Source organism: Vicugna pacos, chromosome 21, assembly GCF_048564905.1.
Source record: "Vicugna pacos chromosome 21, VicPac4, whole genome shotgun sequence".
Lineage (NCBI taxonomy): Eukaryota > Metazoa > Chordata > Mammalia > Artiodactyla > Camelidae > Vicugna > Vicugna pacos.
The window spans coordinates 31,456,033-31,475,577 of NC_133007.1; the positions used below are offsets into that span (position 1 = coordinate 31,456,033).

The 19,545-nt window shown below is 49.5% G+C and overlaps 1 protein-coding gene across 1 annotated transcript in view; it reads right to left on the bottom strand.

Moving 5' to 3' along the window:
• Positions 1–1,963: 1,963 nt before the first annotated feature.
• C21H16orf95 (chromosome 21 C16orf95 homolog) overlaps positions 1,964–19,545 on the bottom strand; it is a 79,637-nt gene continuing 62,055 nt past the window's right edge. The window contains exons 9-10 of the mRNA XM_072946771.1: positions 4,755–4,992; positions 1,964–2,027 (exon numbers count right to left, since the gene is read on the bottom strand). Of these exons, the coding sequence (XP_072802872.1) occupies positions 4,932–4,992 (61 nt within the window). The 3' untranslated portion in view covers positions 1,964–2,027; positions 4,755–4,931. The remainder of the gene's footprint in view (positions 2,028–4,754; positions 4,993–19,545) is intronic.

Below are 19,545 nucleotides of genomic sequence, written 5' to 3' on the forward strand. Positions count from 1 at the left end.
TTAATTAAGACTCTTCAGGTTACAGATAACCAAGGCTCTTTCAAGTTGGCTCATGCCAATCCGAAGTACTTTCTTCTCCTAAGTAGAGTCTGTGCTGCAGTTAACGTGGACCAGGAGGCTCCCACAGTGTCTCCAGGTCCTGGGCCCCCTCGTCTCTGCTGCTTTTCTCTGCTCCAGGGTTTCATTTTGGGTAGGTTCTCCCACAGGGATGGCAAGGAGATTCAGGCAGCCTCATGTCCAAATCCCCATAGCGTGGCAAGCCTAGGACCAAGGGAGCATCTCTTTTGCTGTGTTCCAGCAGAAGACCCCTGGAGGGCTCTCACTGGATGTGCTGGTCACAGGACACCCCAAATCAGTCACTGTGGTCAAAAGGGGAGGACTGTTCTCACTCCTAAACCTGGGTCTCCTGCCCCTGGAGTCAGGTGGGGGTGGAGGGAAGGTGATTCCTTGAGAGGGGGTGAAGGGGAGATGGATGCAGAATGGGCAAAATCAGCTGGTGGCTATTGTGAGCCCAGGACACTGAGGTCCAGGTGTGGCAGCCTGCTCCTCAGGGGAAATATCTGTTCAGCTGGCATCCACTGCAGGCTTGCATACGCCAAGCAAGCCTACTGTGTGCATGGCTGACCATCTCTTGCAGGAGACCTCATCAGAGCTGGAGAAGCTGGCCCCTTACACACCCCCAGGAGAGAGGCTGGGGTCCACCACAGCCTTGGATGAGAAGAGACACTGCCTCCCTGATTCCTCCATTACAAGAAAGGGTTAAAATGACGGGGAGGAGCCACTCTATTTGGGCAGCCTGAGGGGAGGGAGCCCACCCACAGGCTTCCTGAAGGGGAGGGAAAGACTGGGTGGCCTGAGGCAAGGTATGCTGGGGTGGGCCTGCTTACTCAGAAAGCCCAGAGCCAGAAGACCGCTAGGTCAAAGTTTGGCCCCTGAGAGCCACCGGGTTGCGTTCATTCTTCTCAACTGACATCATGAGGCATCTTCTGGAGGAGGAAGGAAATGATCTCCCAGGAATGCATGTAAAGATGATCAAGGGGGTGTTTCTGGGATAAGGCAGGGGGTGGAAGCTGCAGGACTGAAAGTGGTGAAGTGGCATGAGAGAGAGTGTGAGGATGTGCGCACGTGAGCGTGTGTTGTGGGAGGGAAGAGATGAGTGTGTGAGAGACAGTATGAGTGGGAATGAGTGAGTGTGAGTGTGTGTGGTATTGCAGGAGAAGGAGGACAGGCTGGAGAGACTGCACTTCGTCTTGGCCACCACTCCTCCAACCAGTCAGGGTCCAGGTCCAGCTCCCCTGAGCACTTCCTGAGTGCTGGACACGGAGCTGGGTGCCCTCCGCCTCGGGGCAGCTGAGTGAGGCGAGGTGTGGACCAACACGGCTGCCAATCCTCAGATAAACTGGCTGACTGGCGTGGCTAACACTGCAATCTGGGACTCACATCCAAATCTTCTGATTCCAAAACCACAGCCTTCCCATTAGAGCTCGTGGCCTCCCCATCCCTAACAGATGGCCATCTGTGTCTCCTCATCCAGGGTTAGGAAACTCACTGACTCTGAAGAAAACAACCCTCCAGGCCAGTGGGTCACACTGGAGACCCTTGGGCTAGATTCACTCCCCCTGTGGGTTTTGTTTGCCATCACTTTGTTTTGTAGAAATTTGGATTTGATTATCTTCAGGCAGTTCCTCATAGTCTCACACGCCATATTTCCTTATATCCCAAAATGCCAATTATTTATGTTACCTTTCCAGCTACTCTAGGCATTTCAGGAAATAGAAAATAACCAACTGCTGACAGTGCTAATTGTCAGACAGGTCTTTGTCGAAGTAAGCGGTGACTTCAGCCCTCCTTGATGAAGTTTTGTCCTCAGTACACAGAAGGTGTCTAATCTATCCTCCCATGATTATGAGGATGACAGCGGTGACGGTGAGAAAGGCGGTAATGATGAGGATGGTGGTGACGATGATTGTGAGGCAGGCTTTATTAAAAACTGTTGCGACAGGTGTAGGGCCCATTGCAATGAGATTCTGCAGGAGGAAAGAGAGATTGGATTCAACTCTGAATTCAACAAGGAAAAGTGAGAATTTACAGCCAAGGAGCAGGTGGGAGTCAGTGAATGGAAAATTAATAACAGGAAACATGAGGGATGAGGGAGATTCTGGCTAAACTGACCCAACAGGATTCCTACTGAACGCAGGTCAGGGGGTCAGACGTCACTGGGGGAGGGGGAGGAACTTGGTCATAGATTGAGGGGGATCAGATACCAAAGGTGGGGATTCTGGCTACACTGACTTGGCAGGGTTCTTGGTAACACTGGGCTTTTGAGGACATGCCCAAGAATGAGCCTAGTTGAAAATGTGCTCAGAGGAGCCTGACTCCAGTTTCGTCAAGGGAGAGCGGTTAAGTGGTTAGTGACGGGCCCTGAGCCCCACTCTCAACACATCTGCTATTGTGCAGCTCAGTGCAGCTGGCATTAGCTCACCAAGTCTGACCAAGGCAAAGATGACTTCTGGTTGTGGCTTCTTTTCAGTTACAGAGACACATATTTTGAATTTTGAAACCATTCATGGGCCCTTGTTTATCACCTTCACAGAACTCCCAAGTCCTAGGGCACAGGTAGGAAGTGCTGTTCTAGAATAAAACTGTGCTCGGGTCACCAGCAGTGGAGAGTGGTCAGCTAGGTGTCAGTCCCTCTGGGTCTGTCCCAGCTGCAGAGAGACGCCCAGCCAAGCCAGCCCTTCCAGGGGCAGAGGTGTAAGGGCTGGACATTTAGGCCGATGGACACTGACCACCGTCCTCACTCCAAGTGCCCATCAGACTGGCCCAGGCTCTATCAGGTCACATGGAAGTGCAGCTTCTCCCTCTACCCAGTCCAGACTCCTCTGCCTTCCTTTCAAAAGTATTCATCCCCCCAAAATGTCTTGTCCCCAACAAGACATCTCATAGCTAGCTCCAAGGGCCCAACCTGTGACAGATACAGTGAAGAATTTTGACCTTTCTCCCCTCACACAGTCTCACCTGGGGGTCATGGGCAACTTAGCTAGACACGTCCAAATACATCAAAGAGCCTCAGTTCCCAAGTCAGAGGCTGATGATGGAAAAGGACGAGGGAGGGGGAGGGAGGCAAGGGGGCTAGAAGGGGAAGGGGAGGGGAAGGGGATAGGAAGGAGTGGAGAGGAGAGAGGTGGAGGGAGGACAGAAGGAGCCAGAACCTCTGTGTTGCCCTCCTGGCTGAACACACTGTGGGAAATCAGAGTTTACCACTCCTTTCGCCAACAGAAAAGGAAGTGCCTTAAGGACTAGAAAAAGACGTTAACACAGGACCTTCAACTCGGTGCCTGGCAACCCGTCAGCCTTCAGCAAGTCGCAGCTATGCTTGTCCCACCACGAGGGGTCCTCCAGATTCATATCCATCGTTCAACACAAACAAGTCAGACGTTCAGTCTCATATCTGAGAAAGTCGCACTGAGGGCGACTGTGTTCTTGCACAGACAGCTCTTTCCGCCATGCGGGGGCTGGGAGGCCGGTCGGCCGATCCTCCATTGCAGGACTCCATTTCCGAGTCCAGGTTGCTGCTCTATCAACAAATTCAACTTTGTTTGGCGTGAGGAATGGTTCACCCCTTCTGCGTTGTTAGTCTGCTCCCTGGAAGCCTGCTGAAGGCCTACAGACTCGACGCTCCCTGAGGAAGGAGGGAAACATCCCAATTCCTTGACAGCTGTGAGACCCTGTGTCCTCTGACACAGCCATTGTCAGCCCCAAAAAGGGTTCAGACAGGAAAGATCCAAGTGCCTCGAGACAAGGTGAAAAGGTGGCCCCATTAACAGGTAAGGGTCACCTGAGAGCTGAGATGTCTTGCAGGACCTGAGCCGGGTTTCCCACATTCCACGGAGAGAAGCATCCACAGGGACATTCCACACACAATCCAGAGCCCCCGTAGACTCTCCTTGGGCGTCTCCTTGGGCAGGGGAGGCACGTGCGCACGCACACGCACACACACACGTCAAATTCACACCTGATCTTCCCTTTTATGTCAGCAGAGATGGTGGGTGGGAAGGTCACTTTCAAGGTTGGAGGGTCACTGACCTGAGAATGCAGCAAGCAAACATCTTAAAACATTACGGAGAGCCTCTGGAAACTGATTGGAACCATTTGTGTGGTCGACAAGAATGAGGGCCACAGAGGACTGGAAGGCCGGGACAATATCTGCTCTGTTCTGAGGCAGGGAACAGATGCCAGCGTTCTTTCTGACTTTACAGCTTTTTCTTGGCTTGTGTGGGTGAAAGAGGCTGATTAAAAGCGGGGCCCGCACTGGATGCTGAACAGCCTGCCAGAATGTGGCACAAGACACAGTGGGCCTGGGCTGGACTCCTCGCTGGCTCCAGCTCCCGCTGAACACACGCACCAGGCAACCAGCGCCAGCCTCCAAGGCCACGGGCCCCGGGATGCTCCTTCCCGGTCTCTTGGGCCTTCTTCCTGCCCTGTGCCGGGGGCTGGGCCCAGGCTGAGGAGCAGAGCTGCACCAACACCCCTCCGCCTTCCTCCAACTAATAAAACCTTTTAGAAATGGATGGAAAGACATTCATCCCCTCCAAACCCATTTCTTCCTGTAGCGGTGTCGTAGGTAAAACCGAATAAGCCCAGGGCATTGAGTTTCACTGGGCGAGTCACTGTGTGGTCTGTTCTGAGAGCCAAGACTTTCCAACCATACATTTCAACGGCGGTTACTCAAGTTTGGGTAAGAAAACACTTACCCAATTTCCGAGCAGACGGTGAACCGCGGGGCCTGTAACAGATACGGAGAGAAGGAGCAGCGCCTGGTCCCCGGCCCGCGCGCACGTCCGCGGGGCTGATACAGGATGCGGCCGGGCCTGCCAATTAGCCTCTGGCCCCTTCGGTGGGAGATGGGGCAAGGTTCCCCCGTGTGCGATTCAGAGAATTTCACACGGTGCCCGCTCCCCTGCCAGCGGGGTCGAGGCTCGCGGGAGGAAGCTGGAATGCAGGTTGGAAAATGAAAATACTCTGTTAATGAGGAGCCAGAAAAGGCTGGAAATGCCAGAGCTGGAAGGGGCCTTGGAGAGGGGCGAACTCAGGTCTTGGGGCCTCGGTGGCCTCGTCCATAAAATGAGGGAGCGGGGGTGGAGGGGGACTGAGGCAGCCGTCCGAGGCCACCCAAGGTGTTAGTGGCTCAGCTGGGCTCAGACCCCTGACCCCAGTCCAGGGCTCTTCCCGCCACGTCATACGCCCTGTCCAGAGAGGAGCCCAGTAAGTGCTCAGTGGGAGGCGGCTTCCATGGAAGCATCTGTCCTGCTACACCCAGGGGTAACTCCCCAGACCAGAGGATCGGCTGACCTTTCCTTCACACAGACCTCTGGGATGGATCTGAGCCCTTGAGCCACTTCTGACCGAGGCTCCTTCATTCATTCCACAGTGTTCTGAGTTGCTCCGTGTTGTGTGTGTGTGCACATGCCTGTGCATGTGCGTGATAGTCACTGAGCCCTGCCCCATCCCAGCCAATGATGTGCTGCTCCTGTTCTGGGCTCTAGCGACATGAGCACGACCAAGGCACCCTACGGAAGTTCCAAGCCAACAGGTGCTAAACCGGCAACGGGTGGCGGTGTGGTGAGCAGGACAGTGGTCCTCGTTCTCCCGCACACTGGCAGTCCCCTGAGGGCGCGACAGTATGTTCTCCGCACCCAGAGCTCACTGCTGAGCATATGAATGCCAGCAGCACACGCTGTTGGGTGGTTGGTGGCTAGCTGACTAATTACTGGTGGGCTGTAACTGGTTGAGCAGGTGGTGGTTCACTGGTCGGTTGGTTGAACGGATGGATGAATAGTTGGCTGATGGACTATTTATTAGGGTGGTTGCTATTGCCTCGGTGCTGGTTGTTCACTAGTTGATTGGTTAGTTGATTGGTTGGCTGGCTAAAAACAAAAAAATAGATCTAAACCAGCATGGTGTCCTAAAGGGAACAGGGGTTTTGGGGTCAGCGGGTGTGGATCCCACTCCCAATTCTGCCACTTTCAAACTTCACAAACTGGAGAAAGTCCCTTCTCATTGACATTTCCAAACCACAAGTCCCTCATTTGTCAACCAGGAATAATAGTACCTACTTTGCTGTTAACACACGTAAAGTGACCAGTACATCAATGGCACTCAGCAAATGGAAGTTATCATCATTATTATCATTCATCATGGAAATGAAGAATTAGATTCTGTAACTTGTAAGGCATCTTTCTCACACATCCCCAGCACAATGTCACTTTGAGATTTTGCACACTGTCACATAGGCCAGTCTATGTGATGAGTAATGGGCCCAGAAAGAAAAAAAACTGGCACATCCCAGTTCATAAAAGAGCCAACCTAAAACTTATAAAGTACATAGACCTCTTAAAGGAGTTCCAATCCATTGGCATTCAAGGGTCCCCTCCCCTGGCCATTTGGGATTAATAGCCAGCACCAAACACAAGCATCTGATGGAGAGAAGTTCTCCCCAGAGCTCAACCACCCATGACGCACAAGCATCCAAAACCCTTTACAGCTTGAAGAGTACATTCCTATCTATTACGTCCTGTGACCCTCAGTATATTCCTGGAAGGCAGGTAAAGCTCAATTAGTCTCCCCATTCGCCAAACGAGGAAACAGAGAAGGAGAGTTACTCAAACAAGTCACACAGCAGAGCCCAAGGGAAGTCCTTTGCTTTTCCTTCCCTGGAGCATATGTTTAATGGGTATTGAACAGGAATCCTTAGTACCAAAACATCTCTGAAGTTGATGTTCCAGTTTGAAATCCAAGGCAGGTGATTTTGTCAACATGCTCTCCAAGGACAACCCTCTACTCAAATACAGAAATGTTCTAAACCACCATTTTTTTAATTTCCCATGAAAATCCCAAAGAGCTATAAATGAAAAATAAACATCTGGACATTAAGTCAAACATCATACAATTCTGGAAAATACCAGGGTAACTACATGCCAGCTCAAATGACACTGGCTCAGCTCCCATCACATGTGTGGCAGGGACCCATGTCCAATCTTCTCTCTCCAGGATTCTGGGGAGTGGGCATGGCTTCCTTCTTCTCCAAGCTCTCATTTGCACCGAAGCTTTCCACTTACACATCATATCACTGCCGCACATGTGATGTCCCTGTTCTACTGGCCGAGTAGACTGGCCCAGTGAAAAAGAAAATCGGTTGATTAAAAGATAGAGCTAAAAGATCACAGAGAACGCAACATACAAAAATGAAGAGGTGAAAAACGTGACGGAGAGTCAAGAAACACAGAAAACAGAATGAAAAGCTCCAACAAATATTTAATAATATTCCTTAAGAAGAAAATAGAGAATGAGAGAGAAGTACTTTTAGGTGAAATAATACCTAAATTTTTTCCAAAATAAAACAAGGACATGAATTCAGACTGTAGGAATACACTAACTCACAAGCGGTTTGGGATGGATGGATGGATGAATAACCAACCTAGTGGTAGACTTGAATAATGATCTATCTGTGAAAAGAGTCCCTTAGCTTAAAATCAAACAATAAAGTCCTAACTCACCTGGCTGCCAAGTTCATATCCCAGAGGATGGAAAGAAATCTAATACTCTGAAGATCATTCTCACCAACACAAAGAACTAAAGGACTTCTTGGAGATGTGGCAATATAGGAATTCCATTACAAATTAACAAAAATTAAATCCCTATCTCACCTCATGACAAAAACAAACTCCAGATACACTAAACAGCTAAACATGAAGAGCAAAATATCAAAACATCTGGAAGAAAATATAGGAGAATAGCTCTATGAATTCTGAGAAGGATTTTTTTTAAACAAGAGGTAAAGATACAAATCAGAAAGGAAGACGTGGTAAGTTTGGGAGTGCTGGAGAGGGTGAAGGGCTGAGTCCCAGGGAATAACTCATCAGCAGTGAGCTGTCGCCAATAAGTAGGAAAAACATCTGTGAGTGGCTCAGTTCCTTCAGCTCACCCTAGAAAATACTCAGCTATTCAGTCAAAGTATCCAGACCAGCAAGGAACACTTATCATCCTCACTGTCATCAACATCATCCTCACCACCACCAGCACCATCATCACCACCACAACCAACAGTATCATCAACCACCACATACTGAGCACTGACCATGACGCTTAATCCTACACATTCCATCTGCATCTGCCCACTTCATTCTTATGAAAACCTTCAGAGGCGTACATAAGATTATTGTTCCCATTTTGTAGATGAGAAAGCTGAGGCTCAGAGAGGTTGTGAGACCAGCCATTTGTCGCACAGCTGGGAAGTCATGGGTCTGACACCAGGGCTGCCCCACGTCCATGTCTTCTGTCCTGCCTCTTTAGGCCCTGGCTTATGCCTGTCATCCTGAGTTCTCCACCAAGTATCTTTGACCTGCCACCTTGAAGTCCCTCCTATTTGGCAGGGACCAAAATATCTTCATCTATGCATTTCACAGAGTTTATTAAGATCTACTAGGTCCTAGGGGTTCTGTAAGACCCCAGAGAGGCTGAGTTCAATTTCACATGACTCATTTCATCAGACTGATGGGAAATACCAGGGCAAACATTTTTTAAGTTTAGAAACACAAACAAACATATTGAATATTTTCCAAGGGTTCCATCATATAAGCATCGATATGAGGGCATTGAGCCCAATGGAAACTGAAAGACCCACACTGGAGAGGGTGGGAGTGAGTAAACTCCCTCCCCACTCCCAGGTCTGCTGAAGAAAACTGTTTTTGCAGGTGGGAAAATGACTACATTTCAATCAGGATCAAATTCCGAAGGCTTTGCCAGCGCTCACAAGTGCCCACATGGTACAGAGCCCTGGCCTGGCCAACTTCCTACTCAATAACCTATTTCTACAGCTCTTTGGATATTAAAAAAAATAAAATACAAGATAAACTCAGCTGAAACCCAAATGAACAGATTCGTTCCCATTTTAATGCCATTTGAGGGTGTTTTATAGCCTGCACTGTGTATCTTTTACACATCTATTTTTAAATACTGCAAACTTAATGATCATGATAAAATACATAAAACCTTTTACGAAATTCCATCTACAAAATTACAGCAAGATCTAGGCAGTAAAAATGTGCAGTCAACACTATTAGGCAGTGATGGAGGGCCTGAATTGTACTGAATCAGTCCTTTGAACAAGGGGCACAAGCTAAAATATCTTGGTCTTCTTCCTGAAGATTGTCCCAGTTGTAAACCCACCTCCTCCCATGAAAATGAGGGAACTCCAAGTGATCAGATGCAGCTGAGTGAGTCAAGCTGTGAAAACTGGGGTCAGCTAATATTCTCAAGACCTTTCTTCTGTGAGGAAGTCTTTTGGTCACTTTAATAAAACCGGCTAACACCTACTGCAGGCCAGGTGCTTACATATATAAACTCATTTAAGACTCACCACAGCCCTGTGAGATGGGTCATATCATTGTCTATTTTACAGATGTGGAAACTGAGGCACAGAGAAGTTAAGCAAGTTGCCCAAAGACACACAGCTCATAGGTGGCAGAGCTGGAATTTGAACCCAGGCCAACTGGCTCTGATCCCTGCTTTTAACCACCATGCTCCCTTGCCTCTTGTGGATGCCTGCTAACAAGGTCATACTTGACTATTGATACTTTGCTAACAGAAATAGAGATAATATAACAATCCTGGTTTCCCCATTAGAATACAATTTCCTCCCTCCAGAGGAAGCAAGCAGTGACTCCCTCCAATAACTGTCCCACTACTAGCCCATACAGAACTCTGGTGTGAATTAGAAAAAGGTACCCCTTCCTCAACCTCTCAGAAAAGAGTCATAGTATACTTTCAGTTGGAATGAGGCACTGTATTACCATCTGCTGTGGAAGTGTCATAATAAGCCTCCATACCTATGCTATGTGTAAGGTGAATGGGGCCCTTACAGTTGTGCAGCGCACAGCCCAAGCAACTGTACGTAGTGGTCCTACCCTCCAACCTCAGCCAAGTCAAAATAAATGCAGTTTGGACAGTGTCTGTGCAAAACAAGACGGCAGTAAAGCAGAGAGGCCACTAGTGTGGTCCTTGGCGTCACACCTCATACAGTCATTTTCAGGATTCAGCAAGGCAGTACAATTAAAGTGTTTCTAGAAACTGCTTGGCAAATGTGAAGTATTCCCCTCATCAGTCCGTTCCAAACACCCCTCCTCTTTCTCATCCTCAGCTGCAGCCCACGGACAGCATTAGAGAAGCTGGAAATCTCTCCTCCAAGGGGGATTTCTACACCCAGACAATCAAGGCTTAACAGAGCTTGCTCTCCAAGGAGGTCTCAGCCAAGTTTCCTTACGTGTTTTGTTAAAACTTCATCAGAAGGTTACTTCCCTTTTTCCCCTCCGTGGAAATGCTGGGTTGCTGATGGGTGACCTAACGTCAGCTTTGACTCTTCACCCTCCAAGTACCATGGGTGTGCACGTGATCCCACTAACCCTCAAGGCAACCCTGAGGGAGGTATTTTTAATGCCCATTTTACAGATTAAAAAACTGAGGCTCGGCCTGGGGAGGTGAGGACCAGAGCTGACAATTCCAACCTGATGTGTTTGGGCTTCATAGCTAATGTCCTTAACAAAGTGCTCATTCAGACAAAATAAGCCCATTTTGTAAATGTTCTAGATCACGCTGACAGCAGTCAATCACGGCCCTAAAGTGTGCGACAGTGAACAAGACAGCAGCCCTTCTTGGACAAGAACCGCTTCTACTTCCCTTTGAAAGAAATAACGAGACACAGAGTAGGTACTCGCTGTTCATGGCATTTGGTTTCTCACAGAAAAAGTGGCTACAACTCAAGGTGCTCTGAGCATTTTAACACCTTCTCAACTGGAAGCACTGCCAGAAGGGTCATCACGTGTGAAGGGAAACATGGTTTTCCACTTAATGTTTAAGTAACAGCTTTACTGAGATCTAAAAACTATGCCAGACGCTTTAAATGAGCTGCTATTGCATCGAATCCAACCCTCCTTCCACTGTACAGATTTGAAAACTGAGGCTCAGAGACTAAACGCTCCCAAGGCTGCCCAGCTGCTCCACGGCAGAAGTGGGATTTGAACCTGGATCTGCCTGAGTCCATCTCACTCTCCCAGCCGGCACAGAAGGATGTGGCGGGAGGGTGCCATGACGGCGCCGTCCTTTCATCATTCCACAGTGGGACACTTCAGAGACAGAGACAAAACTGCACTTTTATTTGGCTTACATAAACTCAAACACATGCAATTTATCGCTTCACCCATGCATATCCTTGGGTTGGAGATGTGCCCACATCTAGGGAACCCCTAGGAACAAGCATTACATAAATAAACTTTTTCTCCTAAATTTCCCTCTTATTCCTGGAGCTACTGAGACAGCATGCCAACATTTCTGTAATTTTTTACATCCCATAAAAATAAGCTGGTATGCAACAAAAGGCTCTGTGGTTTTCAGCTGCATCCTAACCGTCCTCCTGCCAAGTTTCTGAGCGGACTAGCCCCGATAGCGCAGCCTGGAAGGGGCGGCCTCCCTGAGAACACTAGTTATGATGTTTCACCCTGAAGGAAGATGCAGGCCAGTGCTAAGGAGCTGAAAACAAAGGAGACGGGAGCGCTCAACACACACCCTCCCATCGTGGACCTGAGGTGCTGACCAGCGGTAGGCAACACGCTTACCGTCAGTAAAGCCAATCAATTAAAACCAGGAAAATGTTTACATTATTTTACAATAAATCAATTCAAAGCCTTAAAGCCAATTAATTTATTTTACAACAAGTTACGGTGAATAAAATGCAGCTGAAACCTAAAAATTCATTATCTTTGGCACAATTATAAGACAACTGGAATATGATCTAGAAAGAGTGGCCCTAAGTGGCAAGGTCACAGATAGCAAGGTGAGGACCCCAGGTCCCCATCCCAGAACCGCTCACTGTCTGAGAGGCCCTGGCCGACCCATCCACCAGTCTTCCTGGGGTAAAAAACGTGTCACCCACGGCGCGGTGTGACACTGTGTAAATGGTGCAGCTCTCTCCAGGCGTGCGCTTCAGGCTGTCATCAGAGGACACTGTGATGTTTAACGTGTTCCTTCACAAACTGCAGTGAACGTGGGATCGTGGAGTCTAGAGATGGCAAACGGGTTTCCACTCAAGTGTCCTGACTGGAAATGGAGAACCATGCTAAGCAGGATTCTGAGGCTAACTCTAAGGCTGGCGGGATGGAAGTCTGAGATGAGTCAGCAATGTCTGTCACGGCTGAGGTGGGGGGACTTAGATTAAACAAATGATGTAAACTCCCCATAAAAAAACAATATATGACCACCCTCCCCAAACTATGAAGTTATTTTCTTTATGAAAATCTCCAAAAAAGTGAGAACTTCGGCAACATATTCCAGGTATTAGCCATTCCCCACAGGAAATGTTTTCTGAACGGGTTTTAATTGTTGTGAACTTTCCAAGGAAGGCCCAGATTCCATCTTTCTCTACTCCAGACCTGATACCCTAATGAACAGACGATTTCCATTTTCTCAGGCCTCCTACTTTTCCAAACAGGGCACAGAGATGAACAGTCTTCAAAGAATGTTTCATGTTCATACAAAAAGGCAGATTTTCCCATCTGCCTGGAGGTTGCTTTTGGGCCACAGCCATGGGACTCAAAGAGAGCACTGCCCCAACACGCTGACTTCACCCCCACCCTAGGGGAGGGACCCGCTCCTACTTGCAGAGGCCACACTGCCCCCAGACGGCGCCCAAGGCCTGCAGCCCCTGGCCAGCGGCCGCCCCAGGCCTGTCCTCCTGCTGGCGGAGCGGCGCTGCTCACAAGGCCCACATCTGCCGCCCCGGCCGCCAGGGCTTCGCGCTCCCCATCACCAAGGGCTGCGGTGCCAGCCCCACGTCGAGAGCCAGATTGTGGTGGTCTGTCTGTGTTTGTTGAAATTGGGCAGGAGAAGCAGCTCGCAGTCAAGACTGCCTGGAATGTGAGCCCGCACTGTGCAGACGGCTCTGTCAGCAAGCTCAGGAAACGGCAGGCAGGCTGGGACCCGGCGGGTCTGGGCCACGCAGCTCCCAGGAACACGTGTCGGGGAGGGGAACCAAGGCACAGACACCCCCTGTGTGTTGGTGCCGTCCTGCCCTCACTCTGTTTGCAGCCTGAGGCCCTACTTTCCTTGACCAGGTAGAAAGCCCAGTAGGAAGTGCTGATTTTCTCATTTGACGACTAGGGCTTTTTGCAAAAGGAAAACCGAATCACGCTGACCTTCTGGAGAATGCTAGCGTTCCCCCTTATTTTCAGAGGCACAATCTCTGGGTCCCCATCTTAATGTAACAACAAAACAATGTGGATGGTAATGAAAGAAGTCCCCCTCTGTTGAGCACTTACTAGAGAGAGGTCTGGCCTATGGAGTGAGATTCAGAACCACTGAGCCGTAGGCAGCCGCTGATAAGAGTGCCCTGGGACAGCTCTCAGAAGCCCCCACTCTGCCAAGTGTTACCCTTCAGTCGCTGGATCACGAGGAGGTTTGGAGGGTGTGGTCCTGGGGCCATGGCAGGGGCAACAGGAGGGCACTTGGGGCCTCCAGGCAGGGGCTGTTTATGAAAGTGTGCAAAATTTCAGGATTTAACCGCAGTCATGCTCCCAACGCCTTGTCCGAGTATCAGCCCCGCGGAGAATCACCTGAGCAAGGTGATCTCCAAACTGCCCCCAGCATTCCGCCCCACCCTATATGCGCAAGCATCCTCCCACGACTCAGCAGGGCCGCTGACTGCTTGGCCAGCAGAATGTGGGCAAAGTGACGTCTGGGTCAGCCGAGTCCAGGAATTAGGAAGACCTGGCCCTTGGAGCCCTGGTCTCCTTATAGGAAATCCAGGCCACCCTGCTCGAGAGAACAGCCGTGTGAAGAGGCCTGGGGACTGAGACAGCACGTGGAGAGAGGCTACACCAAAGAGCCACATGGGTAGTCTGGCCACGGCCCTGGCCGCCACCTCAGGGCAGCCACATGAATCCCCAGCCAGCAGTGAAATCATGAGGGTCAATAACAGGCTGCTGTCTTGAGCCCCGACACGTGGGGGTGAGAACCAGAACAGCACCCAACACACACTGCCGTGCATGCCTGTCATCACTGTGAGGTGGGCATGGCTATACCCATTTTACAGACTCCAAGAGGTTAACATAACACATTTGTCCAAAACCACACTAAATACTGGAGACCAGCTCACTGGTCCTCTGACCTCCTAAACCATCCTAATTTACAGAAGAACCCAAAAGCTCCTCTCAGGCCCTCCTTCTCAGACCATCCCCCTTCACCGAATCTCTCAGTGTCTCAAGGGATCTGTGTGTCTTGTGATTTCTGCTCATGACCTTGTCAAGAGACCGTCCCCTTCTGCCCTGCAGGGATGCTTGGCCCTGGGTGAGCATCCCCTGTGCTGTTAGAACCAGCAAGCCCACCGCCGTCCTGGGAGCAGCCACCCTCCTTTTCAGAGCCCCACACTGCCCCCGGCCCAAGCACCCTGTCCTGGGAAGGCTGCCCGGCCACGTGACGAGCTGCGGGGTAAATTTAGCTGCTGGGAGACTTCTCAGGATGGCACTGTTGATCCTGGACCCTGACCCGGCGTGAATGGAAGAGCCATCGTGTGGCTTTCTCACTGCCCACTCTTCATGTTTTACACACTTGCTCCTCAAGTTCCTCTGAGGAAGGGAGACGTTGTATAACATTTATGAGCTTTATTCCTGTCGGTGCTAATGGAACTGGAAAAAAAATTCTCATTTTTTTTTCCCGCTGGAAAGTACTTTTCCATATTTTTCTGTCTTTGTTATGAAATCTCCCCAGCTATGTTAGTTAATTATTCAAAACAAAACTGCCCAGTGAGACTGAATTCATCCCACCAGAGGGTCCAGTGTGTTTATCCCTGTTGTGCAGTGGTTCCTGTCTCTGCCCAGTTCTCCCCCTGGCACTCGTTAGGGTGATGGATGCCCAGTGCAAGCCATGACAGGCTGAGGAGGGGAGGAGAAGCACACCATGCCCCCGGCCTTCATGTTCCTGCCTGGCCCCGTTCTCCAGCTCCCATGTTCATCCTTCAAGGCTCTGCGTAACTGCCACCTCCGCCAGGAAGCCCTCTGGGCACTCTCCCTTACCCTCACCTACTGTATGTCTTCACTGGCACCTCTCATATAACCCTAAGTTCCTGTCTCCAATCTAATTTCTCTTTTAAGTCTCATCTTCTCAGCATATCCTACGCTCCAAAGTTCCAATCTCACGTTCTTCTAGACGGCATCACTGTCATCACACACCCCAGGTTCAGCCTCTATGCCCAGTGCTTCCCAGGGATTGCCTGATTTCATAACAGATACACTGATATCCTCATTTTGCAGAAAAGCAACCAGGGCTCCAAAAATGTGCCCCATAAGGCATAGCTGGGATGTGAGCCCCAGTAGCCTGAGGTCAGGGTCTGTGTTGTTAACTATGTTAGTAATTAACCCATAGCCCTACCTGAGCATTACAAGTCAAAAGGAAAAACAGTGGAAGAGCACAATCCAACTTTTTCCTGCAAATGAGCAACAGAGAAAAGGGCAGCCCTTCAACAGCGATCCCCCACAAGATGTACTGAGACAGGACCTCCGATACACTGCTTGTGGGAGTCAAAATTCACACACGCATTCTTGTATTTGTTTTGGCAGTGTAGTGCAAGAATCCTAAAATCAGCCAAAACCTTTCACTTGATGACTCCTGCTGTCCAAATCTCTCTTAAGGAAGTGAGCAAAATGTGGATTGGGATTTATAAACAGCGATATTCACCGCAGCATGTCTTCCAACAGCAGAAACTTGGAAACAATTTAAACAAACAGCAACAGGAATGGAGTGTGGAGACCTGGTGATGTTTACTTTCTTCTGTCATTTTTCTACATTTTCCAAATTCCTTCAAAATGCATGTATTGCTTACATGATCAGGGAAAAGAATTAATAATGTTTTTTGGGCAGAGCAGGGCCCCAGGGCCCCTGAGTCCTGCCGGCAGAGGAGCATCTTTGTGGAGGGCATCCCGGCAGCACACGCTCCACGCCAGCTGTTCTCCTTCTAGGAATTCACTCGACATAAATCCCCGCACAGACGCGCCAAGACACATGTGCAAGGACGTTCACTGGAGCACGACTTGTAATGGCAAAAGACTCAAGTCAACCTAAAAGTTTACCCAAAGGGAATGGTTAAATAAATTATGGTACATCCATACAAAGGAATACTGTGTGAATAAAAAGAAAGAAATGGAGTAGAACATGAAAAATTGGCCGTGATATATTGTTGAGTGAAAAAAGCAGGTTGCAGACCTGTGTGTACAGAATAATCCCATTTGTGTAAAGTAGTATAAATACATGTGATTGTTTATATAGACATTGGAAAGTCTAGAAGGATATACATCAAACTTTTAGCCAGTGGTTACCTGGATGGGGAACAAGTTGGAAGAATGAGGAACTTCTGTGTTCACTCAGCTTTTATTCTGCCTGAATGGTTCCCAAACGCGGCGCTGCTTTAGGCAAGTAAACATAATCTTTCTTTACTCTCCGTTATGGAAAAATTCAAACATATGCAAAAATAGAAAGAACATTTCAATTAACCCAATGTATCTGTCATCACCCAGCCTCCAGCTTCAGAAATGATCAGCTCCTGTCCAATCTTGTTTAAACTCTACCCTGTCCAACCAGATGCTAGTACTAGCACCACACCTGAAGAAGGATGATAGTTTCTTAATGCCATCAAATATCTAGTCAGTGTCACATTTCTAATTTCTCATAATGTTACAAATCACTTTTAACAGTTTGAATCAGAATCCAAATATGGGCCACAAATTACAATCAATCATATGCTTTGACTCTAAGTATTTTTTTATCATAGGGATTATTCATTCTCTCATAGGTACATACGTACATACATACACATGTGGCTGTGTGTGTGTACACGTACACGTGTGTGTGTGTAAATGTGCAGCATGTGTGTATAGATACCTGTGCATACGTATGTGCGTGGGGTGACCCCATTACCCTCATCTAGCAGCCGGGAAACTGAGGCCCAGAGAGGGCAGGTGGCTTGCCCTGAGTGCATGCATGTGTATAGAGAGACTGAGAGAACGAGAGAGCAAGCCAGACCGAAGGAGCCACAGTCTGGTTTGGTGGGTCGCACCCCCATGGCGTGGCTGAACCTGTTCCTCTGTCCTTCCTGTTTCCTGTAAACTGGTGGTTAGATCAGGAGGCCCGATCAAGTTCAGGTTTGATGCTTTGAGCAAGTCTGCTTACGAGTGACAGCGCTCTTGCATCAAGAGCCTGAGACGTTAGCTGCATTGACGCTCGGTGCCTACAAACCACTGGTTTATCATGGTGATGTGTCGGACGTCACTCCCTTGCACGTGCAGCCTGAAACTAGCCTCCCTCTACCGAGCATCAGCTGAGATACAGACGCATGTGGTCGCTGTAATCACAGGAGGCTTTCATCGGCCCTGTTCTTTGCTTCCAGCTCCCGGAAGCTTGATGACATGCCCCCAGCATCACGGGGAGATGGCACACACCCCACACCATCAGTGTGTCCTCTCGCCAGTCTCTCCCCAGTCTGAGCCACCATAACACAGAGTAATGCCTTCCTGTCGTGGTTCCCTCCTGAAAGCACTTTGGAAACTGAAACACTGCAGGGAACCAGGGAGGGACAGGCTTAGATACACATACACACGCTGAGGCAACTCAGTGAAAGAGATGAGCTTGCAGACCCTGGAGCAAAACCGAAGCCCTTTACTCAAGGCTTCCTCACTTTCGGCTCATGTGACCCAGGGAAGGTTACTTGCCCTCCCTGTGCCTCAGTCTCCCTCCTGTAAAATGGAGGTGACGAGGTCACCTACTTTCCTAGGGTGGCAGTGAGAACTGGACTGGGTGATATGCTGAAGCTGCTGGGACCCATGCTGGCACATCAGATACCAGCTTCTGTTCCGGGACTTGAAGAGACTAGGAGTGGAGCCCAGTGAGCACATGATGGACCAGCAGACCCTGAGGTGCCTCATGGCAGGGAGCACAGTGGCGAGAAGTGTTCTGTTCTGGAAGCTAATCATGGTGGTGCTGCTTCTACCTTTGTAACCTTTGTAACCTTAGGTGAGCTACTTCACCTCTCCTCCAGCCTCAGTTTTAGTGTCTGTAAAATGGCATGGTGATGAGACCCAAGCCTCATAGGGTGCTATAAAGAGCTGACAACCTAAAGCATGTAATGGTTAAGAATCCAACACTCATGGGAGGATGACTTTGCTCCAGGTTTCCTCTGTCTTATTGCATTTAGTGGCATCACTGTCCTGGGAGAACTGGTCAGTTTTTACCCCATGTAAGTGTTCTAGAACCCTGCTAAGGATGGAAGACTTTAACTGGTTCACATCCCTTATCTGAATCCTCTGGGGCCAGATCTGTTTCAAAGGTCAGAGTTTGGGGGCTTTAAAGAGGCAATGAGGTATACACCCTGCATTGTCTTAACACTCCAGCAGGGTCTGGGGCAGCATCTGTGATCAAGCATGTTGACACTTTGGCAACAAAACATACGAACATCCCCCACTAAGTGAAATCAACAAAGATCCAAACAGACTCACAACATTTTGGGTCAAGTTTTGCCACCCAATTAGTTCGGAGCAAACTTAAGGAAAATGCTTCAGTGCTCTGATCTTCTGAGACTTTGGCACTGCATGCAGATAGAGGCATGTGGGCTGGTGGTGTGAATATCAGAGAGACCACACGTGAGGTGCAGTGGGCAGCAACAGTGACTCAGATGTCAAGGCAGCAAGGGGTCTTAAAGACTTCCTGGGTAAGAATCCCAGGAGCCCAAGCACAGACAATCCTCTGGACTGTGGGGAATGCTGGGCAGTAACGGGTCCAAGAAAGCTGAGATGAGGGTGGGAACACGGTCTTTACCGTGTCCCTTTGTCTGTGCCCTCATTGGGCACGGGGAGGGGGACACTGGGGTCCCTGAGCCCCTGTGAGGGCAAGCCAGGGGTGGGGTGGGCTCCAGCCTCCCTCATGGTCCCGGGATCCAGGTCACAGCAGGGCCACGTCAGGGGCAAGCCGTGGAGTCAAGTCATGTCACCCGGGCATCCCTCCTTCCCTCCAGGTATGACCCCCTCCTCCTGATACACATACATCTTTCTTCTCCCCAAGCCCTTCTTCGAGTGGGAAGGACTATACTCTGCCATGACTCCACCTCTGTAGCCATATCTGATTGGCCCAGGGGGAAACCCATGAGCCAATCAGAGTGCTTCCTGAGATTTTTCTCAGTAACTGGGAGAAGCAGCAGGAGCAGTCCCTCTCCCAATGGGGCCTTATGAGCCAGGAGACAAAGGGCTCAGAGGCTGCCATTTCTGTCCCCACTGGGGGAAGCTGTCTTGGAGAGTGAGCGGAGAGTGATGTGCGCACAGAAATGGATATAAGAGAGACAGACATTTCTCATGCTCTCCTAGCTGAGCCAACACAAAGACCCAGGTCCACATCTGCCCTCTCCATGGCTTGGATTTCATCCTTTCAATAAATTGCCATTTTTACCTAATTTCCATG